Here is a 17,462-nt window from a genome sequence, read left to right as displayed (position 1 = left end):
CTTTTGCAATTTAATTTTTTTCCCCAAAAGTCTTGCTTTTTTGCAAGAAATTGCTCAAAAGCCCTTTCTCTTGTTAAAATTGTCAAAATCTCACTTTTTTCAAAAAAAATTTTTTTTTGCCTCTAAATGCAAAAATTCTTACTTCGGTGCCAAAAATTGATGAAAAGTTTCGCTTTTTCATCAAATATGTAGTAAAAATATTTCAACTTTTTTTTGGTGATTTTTTTTTCTACATTAAAATAGTTTGATTACTTTTTACACCCTGTTTTGTTACTAAAATTATTTTTTTTTGAAAAAAGTTGAGTACAAGCCCTGCCATTTGCCTTGAATTTCTCAAGATTTTGATTTTCAACCCCTTCTCCCCGTTCCTCCATCCTTTGAAGCGTTCTGTTTCGATTTTGATATGGAGCAGAGTTCGGAATCCGAATCATCACCTTTAAAAACCTGTATTTTGGCTCCCATATTACATTTTTCTATATTTTCAATTTCAAGCCCCTCCAATCCTCCATCCCCATTCTTCAAAGAGCTCACTTCTGATTTGGGGTGATGGCTTGAAATTTTTTCATCTCCCCTCTTTTAATATGCTCACTGTATTCCCCCAATTAGGTCATTTGCTTCCAGTTTCCAATTCTAGGGTTATGGGTTGTGCACCCTCTCCCCCCCCCCACATACACATATTTTGAGTGAATTTGAAAAAATTGCTGTCTTGTGACATATCGTTTGTTATGTTTTCAGTAGCGCTGGTCTCGAATTTAAACTCATTTTTTTGATATGACCTTCCTAAGCCTCGCCATAAGCCACTCAATTTCAATAAAATTGAAAAATTCGTGAGACATGTGATTTGTTGGGTTTTCTGGGGCGCTGATTTCAAATTTAGAATTGATTTTCCGATCTAACTGATGTATCTCATTGCCTCTCGGCTCTCATAGTGTCCACCCCGTGTCGAAAAGATCTAAAGGGTTGCTGGAGCTGTTATGGTGACGAAGTATTGATTTTATGAACTGATTGAACCCGTTTCGAAAGATTGCTGAATAATTATGCGAAAATTCGTTGAAAAAAAAGAGGCTCTTCGGAAGTAATTTAATCTAAAGAGCGATTACAGTACACTTATATTTTTACAACCACGTTGTGGAAAATATCCCAACACGGTATCAGCTCGGTGCAATCTCGTCATCAATCGCAATCACCGCATCGTCGTCGCCTTCATTTCTCCAGGGATAACGTAGTCAGTACTTACAATATTTCTTAAACTCGACGACAATCGATTAATCACCCTCGAGCATATTTTCACGTATAAAAATACCATCTCATTGTACTCTTATAAGAACTGCAAGAGATAGAGAAGAAAAACAAGGCTGACTCACACGCCGCGGTATAGTGTTTACGACCCTTCACGGCGGAGCTGGAGTATAGATTCGATCGCGGAACGATTATGCGCGAAATAGGCTGCGAGAATCGATAAAATTAATCTTTCGTTTTCTTTGTCCCATTACTCGTATTTCAGCGAGTGGAGAAAAAATCTCGAATTTCCCTTCTGCGAATAAAATAACTAACGTTTTTCGTCGCGTCGACGGCGACGACGACGACGACGAAGACGACGTAAAAAAAACAAAGCGAACGACTCTCTACAAGGCTTTTTTCTCAAACACCCTATCGTCATTTACCAAATTAAAACATAATTCCTTTACAATTCGCTTTTAAACACATAAACAAACATCTTTAAAATTAAATTAAAGAAATTTAAACAAAACAATTCGTTCGACGCCGATTTTAAGCCTGTTCGGTTGTTGTTCCAATGCCAATGGTGGCGTTTTTTTTTGTCCAATTGTAGTGTTGCCAACTGTCGAGATTTTATCTTACGATTTTATGGAATAGTCGTAGAAATTTCAAGATTCTGAAATCTGGTTTTCTGATGATTTTTGAGCTGCGATTTGATAAATTTTGTAATTCAGGGTTTCAAATTTGTTTGCAGATGGTTGTGGTTTTTTGGTTGGGGGGGGGGGGTCGTGATGAACGTGGTGGATTTCTTAATGAATTGATTTTTGAAAAATTTTCTTCTCATCCTCTTATCACCCTGAAGAAAAATTCCCACTCCGATTTCTTCTCACTTTCCCCCTCCTTCTCACCCCAAATCAGGTAGAGGGTACAAAAATTAGTATCTTGTGGAATAATTTCATTCACCTTGAGATTTTTTGAAACGGTCTGTTGGCAACACTGGAGGTCCTGTCGCATCACGTGGACTTCGATGCTCAAAATGCGAAATACCAAAGGAAGAAAAAAAAACAACTTAAATTTTAGTCGTAATTCTTCCGGTCAATTATACTATGTTTATTACCATAATGAATACGTAAACAACGCAGCGGAGAGTCTCTCGAAAGCTCGAACCGAACGCCTTAAGCTGCGAGCTTTTTGCACGCTGCATTTGGCACTTGGTAGTCGGAGCCTGTCTCGCGTTGTAATTTGAATAATTCGTCATCATGTGCAGTTTACTTACTTACGCAGTCGAAGTTGGATAATTCGACGAGAGAGCTTCTTCAAAGGCTACTCCCTTATCGTTGGGGTTTTTTCATTCCCCCTTGTTTCAAGGCGAGAGGGGGAGGGGTACGATGGTGCAGTCGTCGTCGTATCTTTTTCTCTGTCGGCCTAGAAGGCTTGGCTTGGCCTGGCCTACGTGTATTCTCAAGAGTCTTTTTTTTTTCTTCCTTTCTTCGTCCATATGTACGTACTATACGAATAAAGAGAGCATTTCGTAAGACTACACCTTATCGAATCAACTTCAATATTCTTCTCGAATGGAAAACTCACTACTCGTTGTACCATTCCCCAAAGCTCAACGCGACATTTTTTTTTTTCTTTCTTTCGACCAAAGGGAAACTGAGGTTGAGGTCCGGAATGGGGCAGGGGCACTGTCGATGGTTTTTATTCGTTTAACCGATAAATAAAAACGAGATTTTTTACGACCCAGTTGCCGCAGTATGTACTTCTACGTACATCTCGATTAAAATTCCGTACTCGGGTGTTCGATCTCTCCACACCTTAAATGCATTACGATTACCTACAATAATTAATCCGCCATCCCATCGCACACCTGTTCGTGCAAGAGTTGTCCTTTAGATCCCAATGCGGAGCAACGACTGCGACACGCTCCACTACCCTTCATTCTATAGTAAACTCAACTCGCAAGTTCATAACTAAACAATACGAAGAAGTATACCCTAAAAAATACCCCACTACCAGCAATAAGGGTTGCTCTATACAAAAACGTGTCAAGAATACTTTCAAAAAAAAAAAAAAAAAGGAGCACCCACGCACCTTTGGCCACACATTACGACAACAAGCGAGGAGATGCGAACACGTAACACGAGACCTAGTTTATTATACACACGATTAATTCCGCTGCAGCAATCTTCCTCTCTGTGTCTATCTCTTTGAACTCATCATCGTGTTCGGTATTCCTCGGATGAGTTTAATTAATCCGAAGACCGAAATAAATACTTACGCGCGTCTTACGTGGTACTATAAGAAGGTTATTACGAACGCTTTGCCTTTAGAGGTTTCGGAAGAAACCATCTGAGAGATGGATCGGGCAATACCCGCAATTTATTTCTAATTGGTTATTAAATCTGGTGAGAGATTGAGGCGCGGATATGACGACGATGGCGTAGATAGAAGATATATGTAGTGTTATACTCTTCGTGTAGTGTGTAAGCTATGTATATGTACGTATTATACGAAGGTGTTACTGATACATTTTAGAGCTATTAAAAGCTCGTCCTCGTTGCTCTAGCTCTAGTGGGTATCCGTTGTCAGCCAGTTTCGGTTACTGTAACGAGTACAAGATTTATTGATGGAAATATCTCTCTTTAAATGAGAGATGACGACGACGTGGTCGCGTCTTCTTCATCGGGGATGGGTTGGAGTGATTTCGGTTCTGTTTTACATTCTCTGTCTCACTCGCTCGGTACTCGTCCCTATAAGTACGAGATCGTATAATGTACAGGCGTGATTAAAAACGTGTGTGAATTTCGCCGAATTGAGATTTCAGGTTGATAATACACAAATATTTGAATCGAGAAAGAGGAATGGCTTACTTGTGAGCAGAACGGTGTACTTACTTATTATTAGGTTTCTTGAGATTACCATAGAAGGAGCTAATCAGCATTTGTGAACATCCGATCAATCATTGGCTCGCGGATTTTTCAATTTTAAGAAGTTGGTGGGCTTACTGTGGCGTCCAAGAGGCTCGAATCAAAAAAATAAGTGTAAATTCGAAATCAGCACCCTGAAAACCCAAGCAAACCATAGGTCACTCGAATTTTTTCAATTTTTTTTTTAAAATTGGGGAGAGGGGGGTTATTACAGACTCCAGAGGACTCCAATCAGAAAACTAAGCTTGAATTCGAAATCAGCGCTATCAAAAACGTAACAAACGATATGTCACGTGATATTCAATTTTTTTTCAAAATTTGGCCAAAACAGGGGTGGGGGTGCACTTAAATTTGGAGAAATGGCATCACTTCTGGAAAAAAATCCCGGGAGAACAAATAATGTGACCTCCAAGTGTGTACTTTTGAGATTTTGCATCAAATTAGGATATTCTGCGTGTTTTCAAAAAATTTACCCCCCAAAATAAGGGATGAAAAAATTCTGAACTCACTTGGAAAGTAAGATAAGTGTCGACTTGTTGGTTTTTTGAAGTGCTGATTCTGATTCTGAAAACCATTTAATCCCAAAATCAGTGCTTTGACCTTCAACTGGACAGTTGGTGGTGGGGTGGTTGTGGTTATGAAGGGAGAGGGGTGGAAATGATTTTTTTTGAAATTGGGGAGAGGGAAAGTTATTACAGACTCCAGAGGGCTCCAATCAAAAAGTAGGTTTGAATTTGAAATCAGCGCGATCAAAAACTTAACAAACAATATGTCACAGGATATTCAATTTTTTTCAAAATTTGACCAAAATGGGGGTGGGGATGCACTCGAATTTGGGGAAATGGGATAACTTCCAATTCCCAGTGCTGGAAGAACAAGTAATGTGACCTCCTGGTGTGTACTTTTGAGGTTTTGCATCAAATTAGGATATTCTGCGTACTTTTCAAAAAATTCACCCCTAAAATAAGGGATGAAAAAATTTTGAACCTGCTAAAAAAGTGAGATGAGTGTCCACTTGTAGGTTTTCGGAACTGCTGATTCCGGTTCTGGAAATCATTTGATCCCAAAATCAGTGCTTAGGTCTCCAAATGGTGAATTGGTGGTGGGGAGGGTGGTTGTGGTTGTGAAGCGAGAGGGGTGGAATTTGGAATTGAAAAAAAAAACAATATGGATGCCAAAATTTGAGTTTTCAAAGGCAGTGATTCTTATTCCAAAAGCTGTTTGACCCTAAGATCAAAATTAAGATGAAAATAGGGATGAGGGTGGGTGGGGGTTGAAAACTTGAAATTTCAAAAAATGCGATGTGAATGTTTAAAAATAGGTTCTCAGTAGCGGTAATTCTGATTCTGAGCCCTGTTTGATCCCAAAATCAAAATTGAGCTACCCTGTGAGTGTGGAGGGCCGGAATTTTGTGTTTCATCCCTTCCCGGTAGAGGACACTATTTTGGTTTTGGGGTCAAACGGATTTCAGAATCGGAATCAGCGCTATCAAAAACATGTAATTTGATACCCTGGTTACTTTTTTCGATGATTTTCAAATGTTTTCATCCCTTATTTTAGGGGTGGATTTGTTTCAGAATCGTCCAAAAAATGAAAAATTTGATGAAATATCTTGAACCTTGTATATTAAATGGCTGCGGGGTGTGGGTTTTCTCAACACTTGGCATTTTCTGAGAATGGAACCATTTCTTTCCAATTTTGAAACTGCGGCGCTGTACTCCCCCTTTCAACCCCTATTTTGGTCAATTTTTGTGGGAGAAAATTGTTATCATGTGACATATCGATTGTTATGTTTTTGATAGCGCTGATTTCGAATTTCTACTCACTTTTTCGATATGTGCCCCCTGTGCCCCACAATAGACTCCCAAATTGGGGAAAAACGGAAAATTCGTGCGACCTATGGGTTGCTTGGTGTTTAGGGGCGGTGATTTCGAATTTATGGTTACTTTTCTTGTACGGGCTCACCTGATCACACAGTAAGCTCTTGAAAGTTTATAAAAGTGAGAAAATTCGGTGACCTGTGATTTTTTATTGGGTTTTCAGAGGGGCTTATGTTACATTTTTGATTCATTTTTGTTTTCTATATTAATGAAATGCAGAAATAACATTTTTTTCTATCTTAATACGATTTTCCATTTTCCTCTAAATCAAAAGTGAAATGGTAAAAATATTTTTCATCTCGTATTCAAATTTTCGAACTGAAAACTTCCTACCAAGAATTTAAAATGTTCCTCCTCACCTTCAATTACCCGTCTGACGGTCTCAGCCATCTCTTAAGCCCAATTTTTTAATCTAGTCACTTGTGTCTTCTGCTTCATTTATCTTAATCCTCGTAAATCCTTCTAGACTGATTAAAAAACTAGACAGGATTATAGTTTCTTCGTTTCTGTTCAAAATACGTAGGTGTCGTAGGTACCTACTCGCAGAGATGGCAGAACGAATAAGTCCAAGGGTGTCTTATTCTTTTATCTGGCTTGTGAACTCGAGCCAAAAATTGCATACTGTGTTTACCTTTCGGTGGTTTATGGTACTGGCGTATAATTGACTCGTGTACCATCTTAATCAAGCTGTCTATTAAGAAAAGAGTAATGGCGAACACGATAAAAAAGAAGCAGAATGCTTGATTAAAATATTTCTCTATACGATAATCATTTTCAGCATAACAACTCGAATTATTCGTTGAACGGTTGCTTTGTATACATAGGACGTTGATTTATTCGCTTAAATAAGCGTTGTGTGAGGTTAACTACACTACACAAGTGTACATAAGTTGGGAAAAAAGGGGGAGAAAAAAACACTGTAGAAATTTTTCTTCGTTTTTCGTTTCATTTGTCGACTTTTTACTCGTGTTTTAATTAAGAGTAAGCATTTATTATACGTACTCGTACTGTGTTTAGTTATATACGCTACTAGATTCTTCTCGCCTGCGTTGCCATCATCGTTTTATTTACACGATACGGGTTATTTTTCATGTTACAGAGACATCAGTCGCAATAAATTACAAACGATAGGAAGGAAGACGTTTCGCGGAGCTGCGTCGTTAAAAACGCTGTAAGTATTGTTTATAATTTTTCGGCGGGAGCTTTGTTCGATAAAGCGAGAAATTTCACATTTACCTTTAATTTGAGAAAACGCACTGTTTCGCGAAATAGAAGAGAAATGGAAAAGAAAAAGAACCAAAGCAAAGAGCTAGCATAAGGAGCACCTACCTATACGAGTATATGTGTTTTATCACGCCTGCAGCTTGTTACTTACAGACAGACGTTTGTAATAAATGTAGCGTTACTAATGTAATTTTCGGATTTTTTTTCTCACATGTTCTCCGAGCTCGGATTTTTGCTCTTTCTTTTCCAATGATGCTGATAGAATCGTCGTCGTCGCGATGGTGTAAAGTTTAGTGTGTATTTATCTGCTTTACACTACTCGTGTATTGTTGGATGAGGCGATGGTAGCGTGTCTCTGTGTGATACTCGCTCACGAGGAGGGTGGTGGATGTAGTGGTGAGAATAGGTAGACGCTGCGGAAAGAAGCTTTCTTTCAGATGTTATGTGTGAAATAAACCAAGTGTCGATGATTTCTTTGCTGGGATTCGGATTTTATGAGCGGTTTGTCGAGCGGAATAATCGTCCTGTTGGGATTTACCGGCGTGACTCGTGTGTATGCCACAAGGCTGGATACACCGTAGAGTTGAAGTGGACTGGCTTGAGATTTGAAGCAAGCACGCGTAAAGTACCTGCAAAGGAGATTTTTTCGTGCAAGTGTCGGTTGGCTGATGTTTGAGAGGAGGATGTAAAAAAACTAATAAAATGTTCGAGTATTTTCTTTTGAGAATCGAGTTCAAGTTGTGATGAGGAATGAGATGTTTTTGTGGTGTCCATTGGTTGCACTGATTTCGCCAATTGCGTTAAAATTCACCTAAATTGAATTGTATGAGACTATCAAAGGGGAGGGATTGTAAAAGAATAGAATTAAGTGAAATTGAAAAATATCTGATGATGATCACTGATCAGTGATCAGCAATCAAGCACGGGAATATTCGTAAATCTGTTTCGTTTTTCACGAGCTACTATCTGAACTGCAGATCTGTTTATTTGGTTGCCTGTGTGTGGAATTCTGGAGGATCGAAACTTGACAAATTAATCGAGAACGACGTCTCCTTTTTTCAGTTTTTGAAGATCTTCAATTATCGCGGAAATTGTAGCATTCAAACGTACATCTCTTGTATGAATTTTAAGAGCAGAATTTATTATTTTTGTTCTTGACAAATTTTTGAAAATTCAAATTTGGCTTCGTATTTGGCGAGGAAAAGTATGATCAAATCGAGATAAGAGCTGAAATTCAGTTCTAATCTCATTTTTGATCTTTAAAATCCACTGGTGGTGTTTTCATGTTTTTTTGAAGCCTGTTTTGATTTTTTAGTTTTGGAAAAATGGTCTGAAATTAATTTCAGCACCTCGTATAAAATCGAATTTACCATAACTTGACTAATTTCTCACTCCCCTCCTACCTTAACATTCGACCGATGAATTTTGCATGAGCTATTCTGAAATCTCCCAAGTCTCTATCAAATTTTCAAATTCTTCAAAAAATATATTTTTGTTTTTTTTTTAAATTTAATTTTTGAATTTTTAAAAAAATCAAATTTTTGATTTTTCAAAAAAATAAAACTTTTAAATTTTGTAAAAAAAAATCAAATTTTTGAATTTTTGAAAAAAATTGTGTTTTTGAACTTTTTAAAGAAACTAAATTTTCAAATTTTTCAAAAAAATCGGATTTTTGAATTAAAAAAAAAAACTTCTCTATGAATTTGAGCCAACGTTGACGGATTTTGAATTTTTATGTGATGTCGAATTTCATTTCTCTCTTTTTTATGGGAATTTTGTTCAAAATTGGTAAATTCAGATTTGTGCTTGATGCTCCAAAACTGCTCGAACTGTGTATTGAAACTACTACGAATTCAGTTTTGTAACTCAATTTGATCAAACTTTGGTTTTATCGCGAAAAATGGCCCTTTGAATAATTGGAAAACGGTCTCCAAAAGCAAAGAAATTAAATTCATTTTATAAAATTTGACCTCCCAGTGTATTTTTGAAGTTTTTCTGCGTCAGAAAATCTAAGTTCAGTTGAATTGGTCTTGAGTCATTCCTTTCCAGTTCAACTAGGTTTTTCATTGGGTCCTTCGGTTTCTCCCAATAAAATTCAAAAATCGCAATTTCGTTCGAATCGAATACATTATCCCGCGCCTGAAGAAATTATTCTCCATTTTTTACTTTTTTCCTACTTGGAAAAAATCATGTTTTGAAGCCTTCTTCCCTCAAGTTGAAAGTAATCAAAAAAAGTTTTAAAAAGAAAAGAATTGGAATCTGTAAAAAAAAAATTTTAGTTTCCAATTTGTGCGTCAGAATCATTTTAACAAAAAAAGACCTTCCTCAGTCCCCAAAAGTATTGTTGGCTCAAGTTAAAAAAGTAAAAAAATATGAAAATTTGAAGTCTACTAGTAAACAAATTTTTTGGAAATTTTCTATTTTTGGTCCAAATTTTTCCAAATAACCCCCTTTTCAAAGAAAGCAATCTCTCACTTCCCTCTTCCCCACAACCAACAATGTAAATCTCAAAATTTCTTTTTTCAAATTTTTTTTGCTTTTTGAGAGAACGGGTGGGAGACTGAAATTTCACTTTTCCATTTTGTTTTATGGAGGAGGGGAGGGGGGGTGTCAAAACTATTGAATAGTGTTTTTCTGATATAAATAAATCAAATCTGCGCATTAAAAGGGATGACAAAAAAATTCATTTTTTAAATTTCTTGATTTTTTTCAGAATGGAAGGGTGGGGCCGGGGGGGGGGCTTTCTGACTCTGATCGAATCTATTTAAAATTTGTGAGGTGAGCGAATATATTGTGAAAAAAAGTTTAAGGCTCAAAATAATTTTTTTCATCAAATTAACATGTAATGGCATATTCCAAACAATACCACGTGTTCCAAAAAAAGGCTCATTTACCAGTTCACAATTCGCATTAAAACCAGCACGAGTGACCGGGTAAATATTTACGTAATCGGAATGGTGGCTGGCTCAGCTCACCTCCGAGTACCGAATACGAGTATATAGGGTGGCGCCATCCAACCAGCCAGCTAGCCAGGTTAATGAAAAATGTAGAAAAAAGTGCGAAAAATGCGCCAGCAAAGCCTTTACACGCGTATATCTAATCCGGACTATAGAGGGGTATGTAGGGGTGGCGCTGCCAGGACGTAATTTTCACGCTAAATTACTCCGTCGAGCGATTGTTTTTTTACGGTATGAATTTTTCGCAGTCATTATACGAGGGCACGTATGCTGGCTGGTGGCTAAAGGGGTGAGATGTGTGTTTCGATGGAGGGGAGGGGGGGTATTTTTACTAATACCTCGCGCTAATCCGTTACTAGGTTGCGAAATCTTGTCCTAATAATATGTATGTATGGCACCTTATCATTGTTGCGGAGCAGTCGGGTCGGCGTGGTTTAATTTTATTATACCTACATAATATTATTATTATATTTTTGCAGCATTGCCCAAAACATACTCGTAGGTATGCACAATGAAATCCACGAGCCACGAAGCTCTTTCAAAAGAGGGTTTTTTTTTACAAATTAATAATCCACGAGAGATAGTGCCCATGCCCCTGGCTCGTTTTATCACCCCCCCCCCCCATCCTCCTGTTACCCAACACCGTCGACAACGATGCGGTTTTTGGAACAAGGCGGTTATTTGGATAAATTCTTCGGTCGGTTCGTATCGTAATGTAAGTTGTAACCTGGAGATGCTGCGGAGTAGAAGGCGAAGAAAAAAATAAAGGTGCTGGAAAATTATATAGGAAAAATATTTCGAGACCGGTACGAGGAGGCGAGGCGAGGCACCGTGGAAAAGATGTAATTGCTCAACGAAGCGTATCAGAATAATGAAGGTTTAAGATTTAATAAAGTCGGTGCTCGGGCAATGTCATGGAAGGTAGAGCGATAGAGAGAGGGGGAGGGGGACAGAAACGACGACGAACCCGGTGTGGGAAAAAAATACTTAACGGTAAAAGCTTAACTTCTGGCTTTTGGGTGGAAAATTTTTGTTCAGTTTTGAATATTATTAGTCTCATAATTTTCGCACCCTTCACATTCATGCATATTCGATTGACTCGCTGGCTGGATGGCTGAGGCTGAGGCTGAGGACTGAGGAAAATTACGTACACGAGGGAGCAGGGGGTCGAGGTGCGAGGTTTTTTTTTTCTAAATGGGTTTCTATTTAGAAAGTTTTTTTTTTCTCTACTTTACTTACGCTTATTCCTGCGAGTGACTTAAATTAATGGAAGCCGCGGAGAATTTTTTATTCGATTTAATGTAGCGAAATGCTTTTAATTGGTATTTTTTTTCTCTTATTCTTGTGCAGGAGATTGGATTATAATGAGATTATGTGCATCGAAGCAGGCTCCATTGCGCATCTAAAGAAGCTCGAGATATTGTAAGTATATATACTTTTTCTTTTTTTTTTAGATATTCTATCGTAGATATATTGAAATTCTGCTCGCGAATTTTTTTTCTCCCTCTTTTGTGTGCCCCACTAGTATTCTCGTCAAAGGGTCTCCCTGTTTTTTTCCTTTTTTTTTTTTTTTATTGAAAGAGTTCAATGTGACTTCTCGATTGGAATGTGTGCTTTATCGTAATATCTCACCGAGTATTCAATAAGCAACGTCGTTCAATTTGATGCCCGTGCGAGTTGTAAAATAAAAGGGTGATGCAGATTAATTTTTTCCTCTTTTTTTTTTGCCAGCGCCAAGAATGAAGACAACACGACGAGTTTAAGAGCGCAGTTTGCGAGTTTTGTTTGCTGTTTGGCGTCGTCGTTGTCGTCGTAATCGTCGCTATAGTTGTATTGTGTATTAAATTCTGTGTGTATTTTTTTTTCGAATGGGGGTGTACGAAGTTGTGTAAGACGAGCTGCATGCTGTCGAATGAGAGCCGAATTTTTGTGTTTTTTGAAATTTGTAAAGTTTTTCAACGTACGAGTAATTATATAGCTGACCAAGATATCTTCATTATCTGCAGGTCAAAGAAGTTCAGAAAAGTCGAAAAACCTTGACTTTTTTCGAGCTTTTATTGCTTGAAAAATTTACAGGTCTTTCCTTGAATTTTTTGCAAAGAAGTGGGTGAGTCTTGAAAACCTGCACTTCAATTCCCTTATTCTACTTCATGAAATCGTTGAGCCCGAAGTCCCTTCTCTGGAGTTTAGTTTTTGTTCTGGGATTAAACCGGTCATAGGATTGGAATCAGCGTTCTCTAAAACCTATACTTATTTCAATATTCATATATCATTTTTCAGAAGTTAGAGCCCTAAGCCCTTGACTCCTTTGATGCTCCGGGACGCTCAATTTTGGTTTTAGGGTCAAACTGATTTCAGATTCAGAATCAGCGCCATCAAAAACTTATATTTTGGCACCCATGTTGCGTATTTCAAAATTTTGAACCCCTAGCTTTTGACAACCTATAATTCAATACCCATGTTGCATTTTTCTTAATGAGTTAGAGGAAGAGGGGGAGGGTGTTGCATGATTATTCTACAGCGTACTTTTTCCCCTAGTGGCTGGAATTTTTGAATAATGTGACTATGTCCTCCCAAATTACAATCTAGCACACTCATGGGATGGAGAGGAATAATCTAATGTGCCAGAAATAATGAAAATTTTATGAAAATTGAAAAAAAAAATGGCTCAATTTACCAGTGATGATTGTTTTGGACATTTTTTGCTGGGGTTGTTTTTTCTACACAAACTTTATCGAAAAATGTTGGTAAAAAATGAAGGGTTTCCATACAAATGAAAATTTTGAAAACTGAAAGAGGGAGTCATATTTTTTTGATTTCAATATCTGCAGTGTTCTCAAGTTTGATTTTTCACTCAAGAGAGAAGATTGAACAAAAAGTGACCAAAAACTTTCAAACCTTTTGTTTTGAACAATCAGTGAGCAAAAAGGAGTAAGACGGGTGGGTATCATATACATATTGAAAAACAAGTGGGGAAATATCCAAATTGCAGAATTTTCATGGAGAATATTCTGTTTGAATACATTGTCAACAGTAATCACTCCATTTTCAATTTTTGAAAATCTCATTTTCAAATTTTTTGTAACACGAGAAAAAAATGAGAAATTGATCAAGATTCAAGAATGTAAAAACTTGTAAAATTTTGGTATTACCGGGTAAATAAATACGGACCAAATTACTCGGCTAATTCATGTTTACCGTGCAATTACTCGTTTTTACCCAGTAAACCATATTTACAAGGTAATTACAAGCGTTTACTCAATAATTACTGTACTTGTGCAGTAATTACCGTGTTTTTCCAAGTAATTACCAGTATTTACTGAGTAATTACTCGTATTTGCCAGGTAACTACCCACATTTACCTGGTAAGTACTTACTCCTATTTACTAGGTAATTACCCGTATTTCTTTGGTAATTACTCGTATTTATGCGGTAATTCCTCGTATTTACGCGGTAAGCATTTGTATTTGCCTGGTAATTACGTAATTACCCATATTCACAGCACGAAAACACAAAAAGGCAAAAACGCAATTGGGTGAAAAGGAGAAAAAGTGACGAAAAGATGAATAGACAAAGAGGCAAAAAGGCAACAAAAAGACGAAACAACAAAATGACAAAACGACAAAGTGACAAAATTATGAAAATACAAAATGACGAAACGACATAAAGACAAAAAGACAAAAAGGCAAAAAGGCAATTAGGCGAAAAGGAGATAAGGAGACAAAAAGATGAAGAGGCAAAAAGGCAACAAAAAGGTGATGAGAAGACAAAAGTACAAAAACATGAAAAGATGAAAAGACAAATGGGCAATTAGGCAAAAAGACAAAAAGGCGAAGAAAAGATGAAGAGACAAAGAGGCAAAAAGGCAACAAAAAGGTGATGAAAAAACAAAAAGATGAAACAACAAAATGACAAAGCGACAAAAAGACAAAAAGAAGTATAGACAAAACGATGAAAGGACGAAAAGACAAAATGACGAAGTGATGAAAAGACAAAAAGACGAAACGATGAAAAGATGAAAAGACAAAAAGACAAAAGGACAAAAGGACTGAATGAATGAACTAATGAAAAAATTTAATAAAATTGCAGTATTGAAATAAAATAAAATAAAATTTCAGTATTCAGTCCAGTAGTCAGTTCAGTTCCATTCAGTACGTATTCTGTCCAGTTCAGTGTTCATTTCAGGTTCTCCAGCAGTCTTCCTATTTTTGGACAATTTGATTGCGGACTTCACTTCTTTGTTAGTAATTGGCGTAGCAAAGTTATTCACTTCCCCATCCGTGCATCTTACCACTTTTGTTCGGATGCTTTTGCTGTCAGTCTTTCCATTCAGGAGTAGTTGATGGGCTACTTGGTTAGCTGTTACCTAAGTGAAATTACTCTGTTGAGTTTTACCTCCATCAAGTCTCTTCAACAGACACAGTTGCCAGGCTCTTCAGCTATCTTTGCAGAAATCCAGATTTTCTACTAATTCCTATCATTTTTTCTGTCTGGATTCTGCTATATCACTTGCTAATTGATTTCCTAGTTCAATGGTTTCCTCACTGAAGGGATTTTCATTGAATTTTTCAATGTACTCCTTGTATTGTGTCATGAGATGCAGCTCCATTCCAGAGATATACTCCTTTCTTGCTCCCCTTGGTATATGATCTTTTGAGGCTTTCTTAACAATTTCATTGAAGAGTTCATAATTTTCTGGTATTGGCAGTAGGTTGTCTATCTTTTCTTCAATTGCTTGTTCAAAAGATTCCCAATTGGCCTTTTTGAAATTGAATCTTGGAGGTGGGTTTTCACATTTAATTGGGCTGATGACCGCCTTAATTTCGCATATAATTGGCCTGTGTTGGGTTCGGGGAATTGGATCTGCTACTCGTTTGTGACATAGACTTGAGATTTGCTCAGAAACAAAAATGTTATCTGGGTTATATCCGCGTTTCCATCTTCCACTATTGACGGATGCCGGCAGTTTTGCATCAAAGACCAAGCTCAGCTGCTGCTCTTCAGCCCATTTCTCCACTAGGTCACCATCTGTATCATTTTCAGCATATCCCCAGCTTACACTATGGCTGTTGAAGTCTCCTATGCTTGGATGATTGCATGAATGGATGAACAGATGAACGGATGAATGGAAGAATGGAAGAATGGATGAAAGAAAAGAATGAATGAATGAAAGAATGAGTGGAAGTGGAAGAATGAATAGAAGAACAAAAGAACAGATGGAAAGACAGAAAGATGAAAAGACAAAAAGACTAAAAGATGGAAAGACGGAAATAAAGAAAGACAGAAAGACGGAATATGAATTGAGTTTTATATGTATTTGAGTTGTAGATGCAGGATTGTTCAGATAACTTCTAGCCAACTTGTGATTGTTCTTAATCATTAACTTAATTTGGATTTTTAGTTTGAGAATGAGCAAGATGATTCAATTTTGATGTCTATACACATAAAAGTGGTAACTAAGGGTGAGTTTTTGTGAGCTCTGCTTCTAAACAGTCTTGGTGCTTCGACATTTTGACATTGATGAAAGAAAAAAAATAGAAATATTTGAAAACTTATTTGTGTGCTTTTTCCTATGGCCATTGTTTTTTTTTACAGAAAAAAATCGACTAAACAAATATCCAACTACCTACTAAAAATTATTTTGTACACGTAAATGAATGCAAAGCAAATAAACGTACGAAGGTATCTTTAAACAATCATACGCTTACAAGTGCTCAAAAAAAACACCAAGCAACAGTGTACCTATTTTGTTGCACGACAATTAAATTTATACCCAAAAAGAAGCCTTTTTAAACGTGCAATCTCACTATCTGCACAAAAGCAGTATAGCACGAACCCGCAACAAACAGAGAGTGAGAGTGAGAAAGCGTCGACTAAGATACGAGGAGGAGGAGGACGAGGAGGAGGACGACGACGACTACGAAGAGCGTCTATATATTTTACTATACCTACCTAACCTACCTAGTCTGCATTTACCCGGTATATATACGAGTACGATGTAGAGATAAAGTAAAGGGGTAGCAAGAAGCGCCAGGTAGAGGAGAGAGAGAGACTAGCCCGGGCATGATTTATGGAAATGGAGCTTGTCTCTTGGAAAAATGATTAGTTACTAGATGTCTGTTTTTATGGCACGGTGAAAATAAATCTCGCAATTTTATAAATTTTACTATTTTACTTGGCAAGCTGAGCAGCTATGCTACGAGTTATATGTAGATGTTGCTATAGCTAGGTAGGTATACATACAGCTATACGAAAAGGCATGCCAGAGTGGATTCGTAATTTGATGAATTTATTACCTCAAATGTTCGATTCGTAGAGCCGACGCGACGCTCTATGGTGTAAGGGTGGGTGATTTTTGATAAGGGATTGTTGTGTAGTCGGTTTTGTTGTACATATTTGGTTTATTTCTGTACGAATTGAAAAACTGCGGTTCAGGTGGATATGATTGTTTTATTGTTTTTGAGCGGAAGTTTTTGAAATGTTTGCTCGCGGAGATGGATTAGTTTTTTTTGGGGTCAGTGAGTTTTTAGGTTGAGGTTTTGTGTACGGTTTCGTCTTTGATTTTTTTTTTCTCAAGTATGGAATCACGATAATTTACGGTAATTTTATGGTCACATTGCTCTTCTCCCCCCCCCCTCTCACTCCTTCCTCAGTGTCTGCAGCTCCAATAATGAAATTCGAGATCAACATGACTGTAATTTTTTGTCAATTTTTCAGAACGCTGAACAACAATAATCTAACATCGTTACCAGAAGATCTATTCCAAGATTTATATCGTTTACGTACAGTTCGATTATCGGATAACGATTTCGCTTGCGACTGTCGTCTGTTATGGCTGGGAAAATGGCTTCGCAGATTTCCTCGTCTCGGTACCCAGACTCGGTGCGCTTATCCGAGCCAATTCAAAGGTCATAATATAGTCGACTTACACGAACAAGATTTCCAATGCACAGGTTTGTTGATTTGTGTGAATTCGAGTTTTTCTCTTTTTTTTTGTATGGGAAATGATTATTTATCGTGTATTTAATTTTAACGCGTTTTTTTGTTTTTTTTTGGAAATGAACAGACGAATCGTGGACGAATAACCAATGCAGTACGGGAGAATCGATATGCCCATCGCCTTGCAAATGCACCGACGGTATCGTCGACTGCAGAGAGAAACTGTTAACCAAGGTACCCACCAGATTACCCGAAGATACCACCGAATTGTAAGTAGCCCCTGCCGAGTAAACGTGCGCCAGCCCAGGCGCTGG

The 17,462-nt window shown here is 37.4% G+C and overlaps 1 protein-coding gene across 1 annotated transcript in view; it reads left to right on the top strand.

Moving 5' to 3' along the window:
- Positions 1 to 17,462, top strand: part of sli (slit guidance ligand) — a 445,788-nt gene that overhangs the window by 402,584 nt on the left and 25,742 nt on the right. The window contains exons 4-7 of the mRNA XM_065359909.1: positions 7,128 to 7,199; positions 11,560 to 11,631; positions 16,927 to 17,162; positions 17,276 to 17,417. Of these exons, the coding sequence (XP_065215981.1) occupies positions 7,128 to 7,199; positions 11,560 to 11,631; positions 16,927 to 17,162; positions 17,276 to 17,417 (522 nt within the window). The remainder of the gene's footprint in view (positions 1 to 7,127; positions 7,200 to 11,559; positions 11,632 to 16,926; positions 17,163 to 17,275; positions 17,418 to 17,462) is intronic.

Source organism: Planococcus citri, chromosome 4 (genome assembly GCF_950023065.1).
Source record: "Planococcus citri chromosome 4, ihPlaCitr1.1, whole genome shotgun sequence".
NCBI classification, from domain to species: Eukaryota; Metazoa; Arthropoda; class Insecta; order Hemiptera; family Pseudococcidae; genus Planococcus; species Planococcus citri.
The sequence above is the reverse complement of the archived record's forward strand: the minus strand, read 5'-3'. Positions and strand labels throughout refer to the sequence as shown.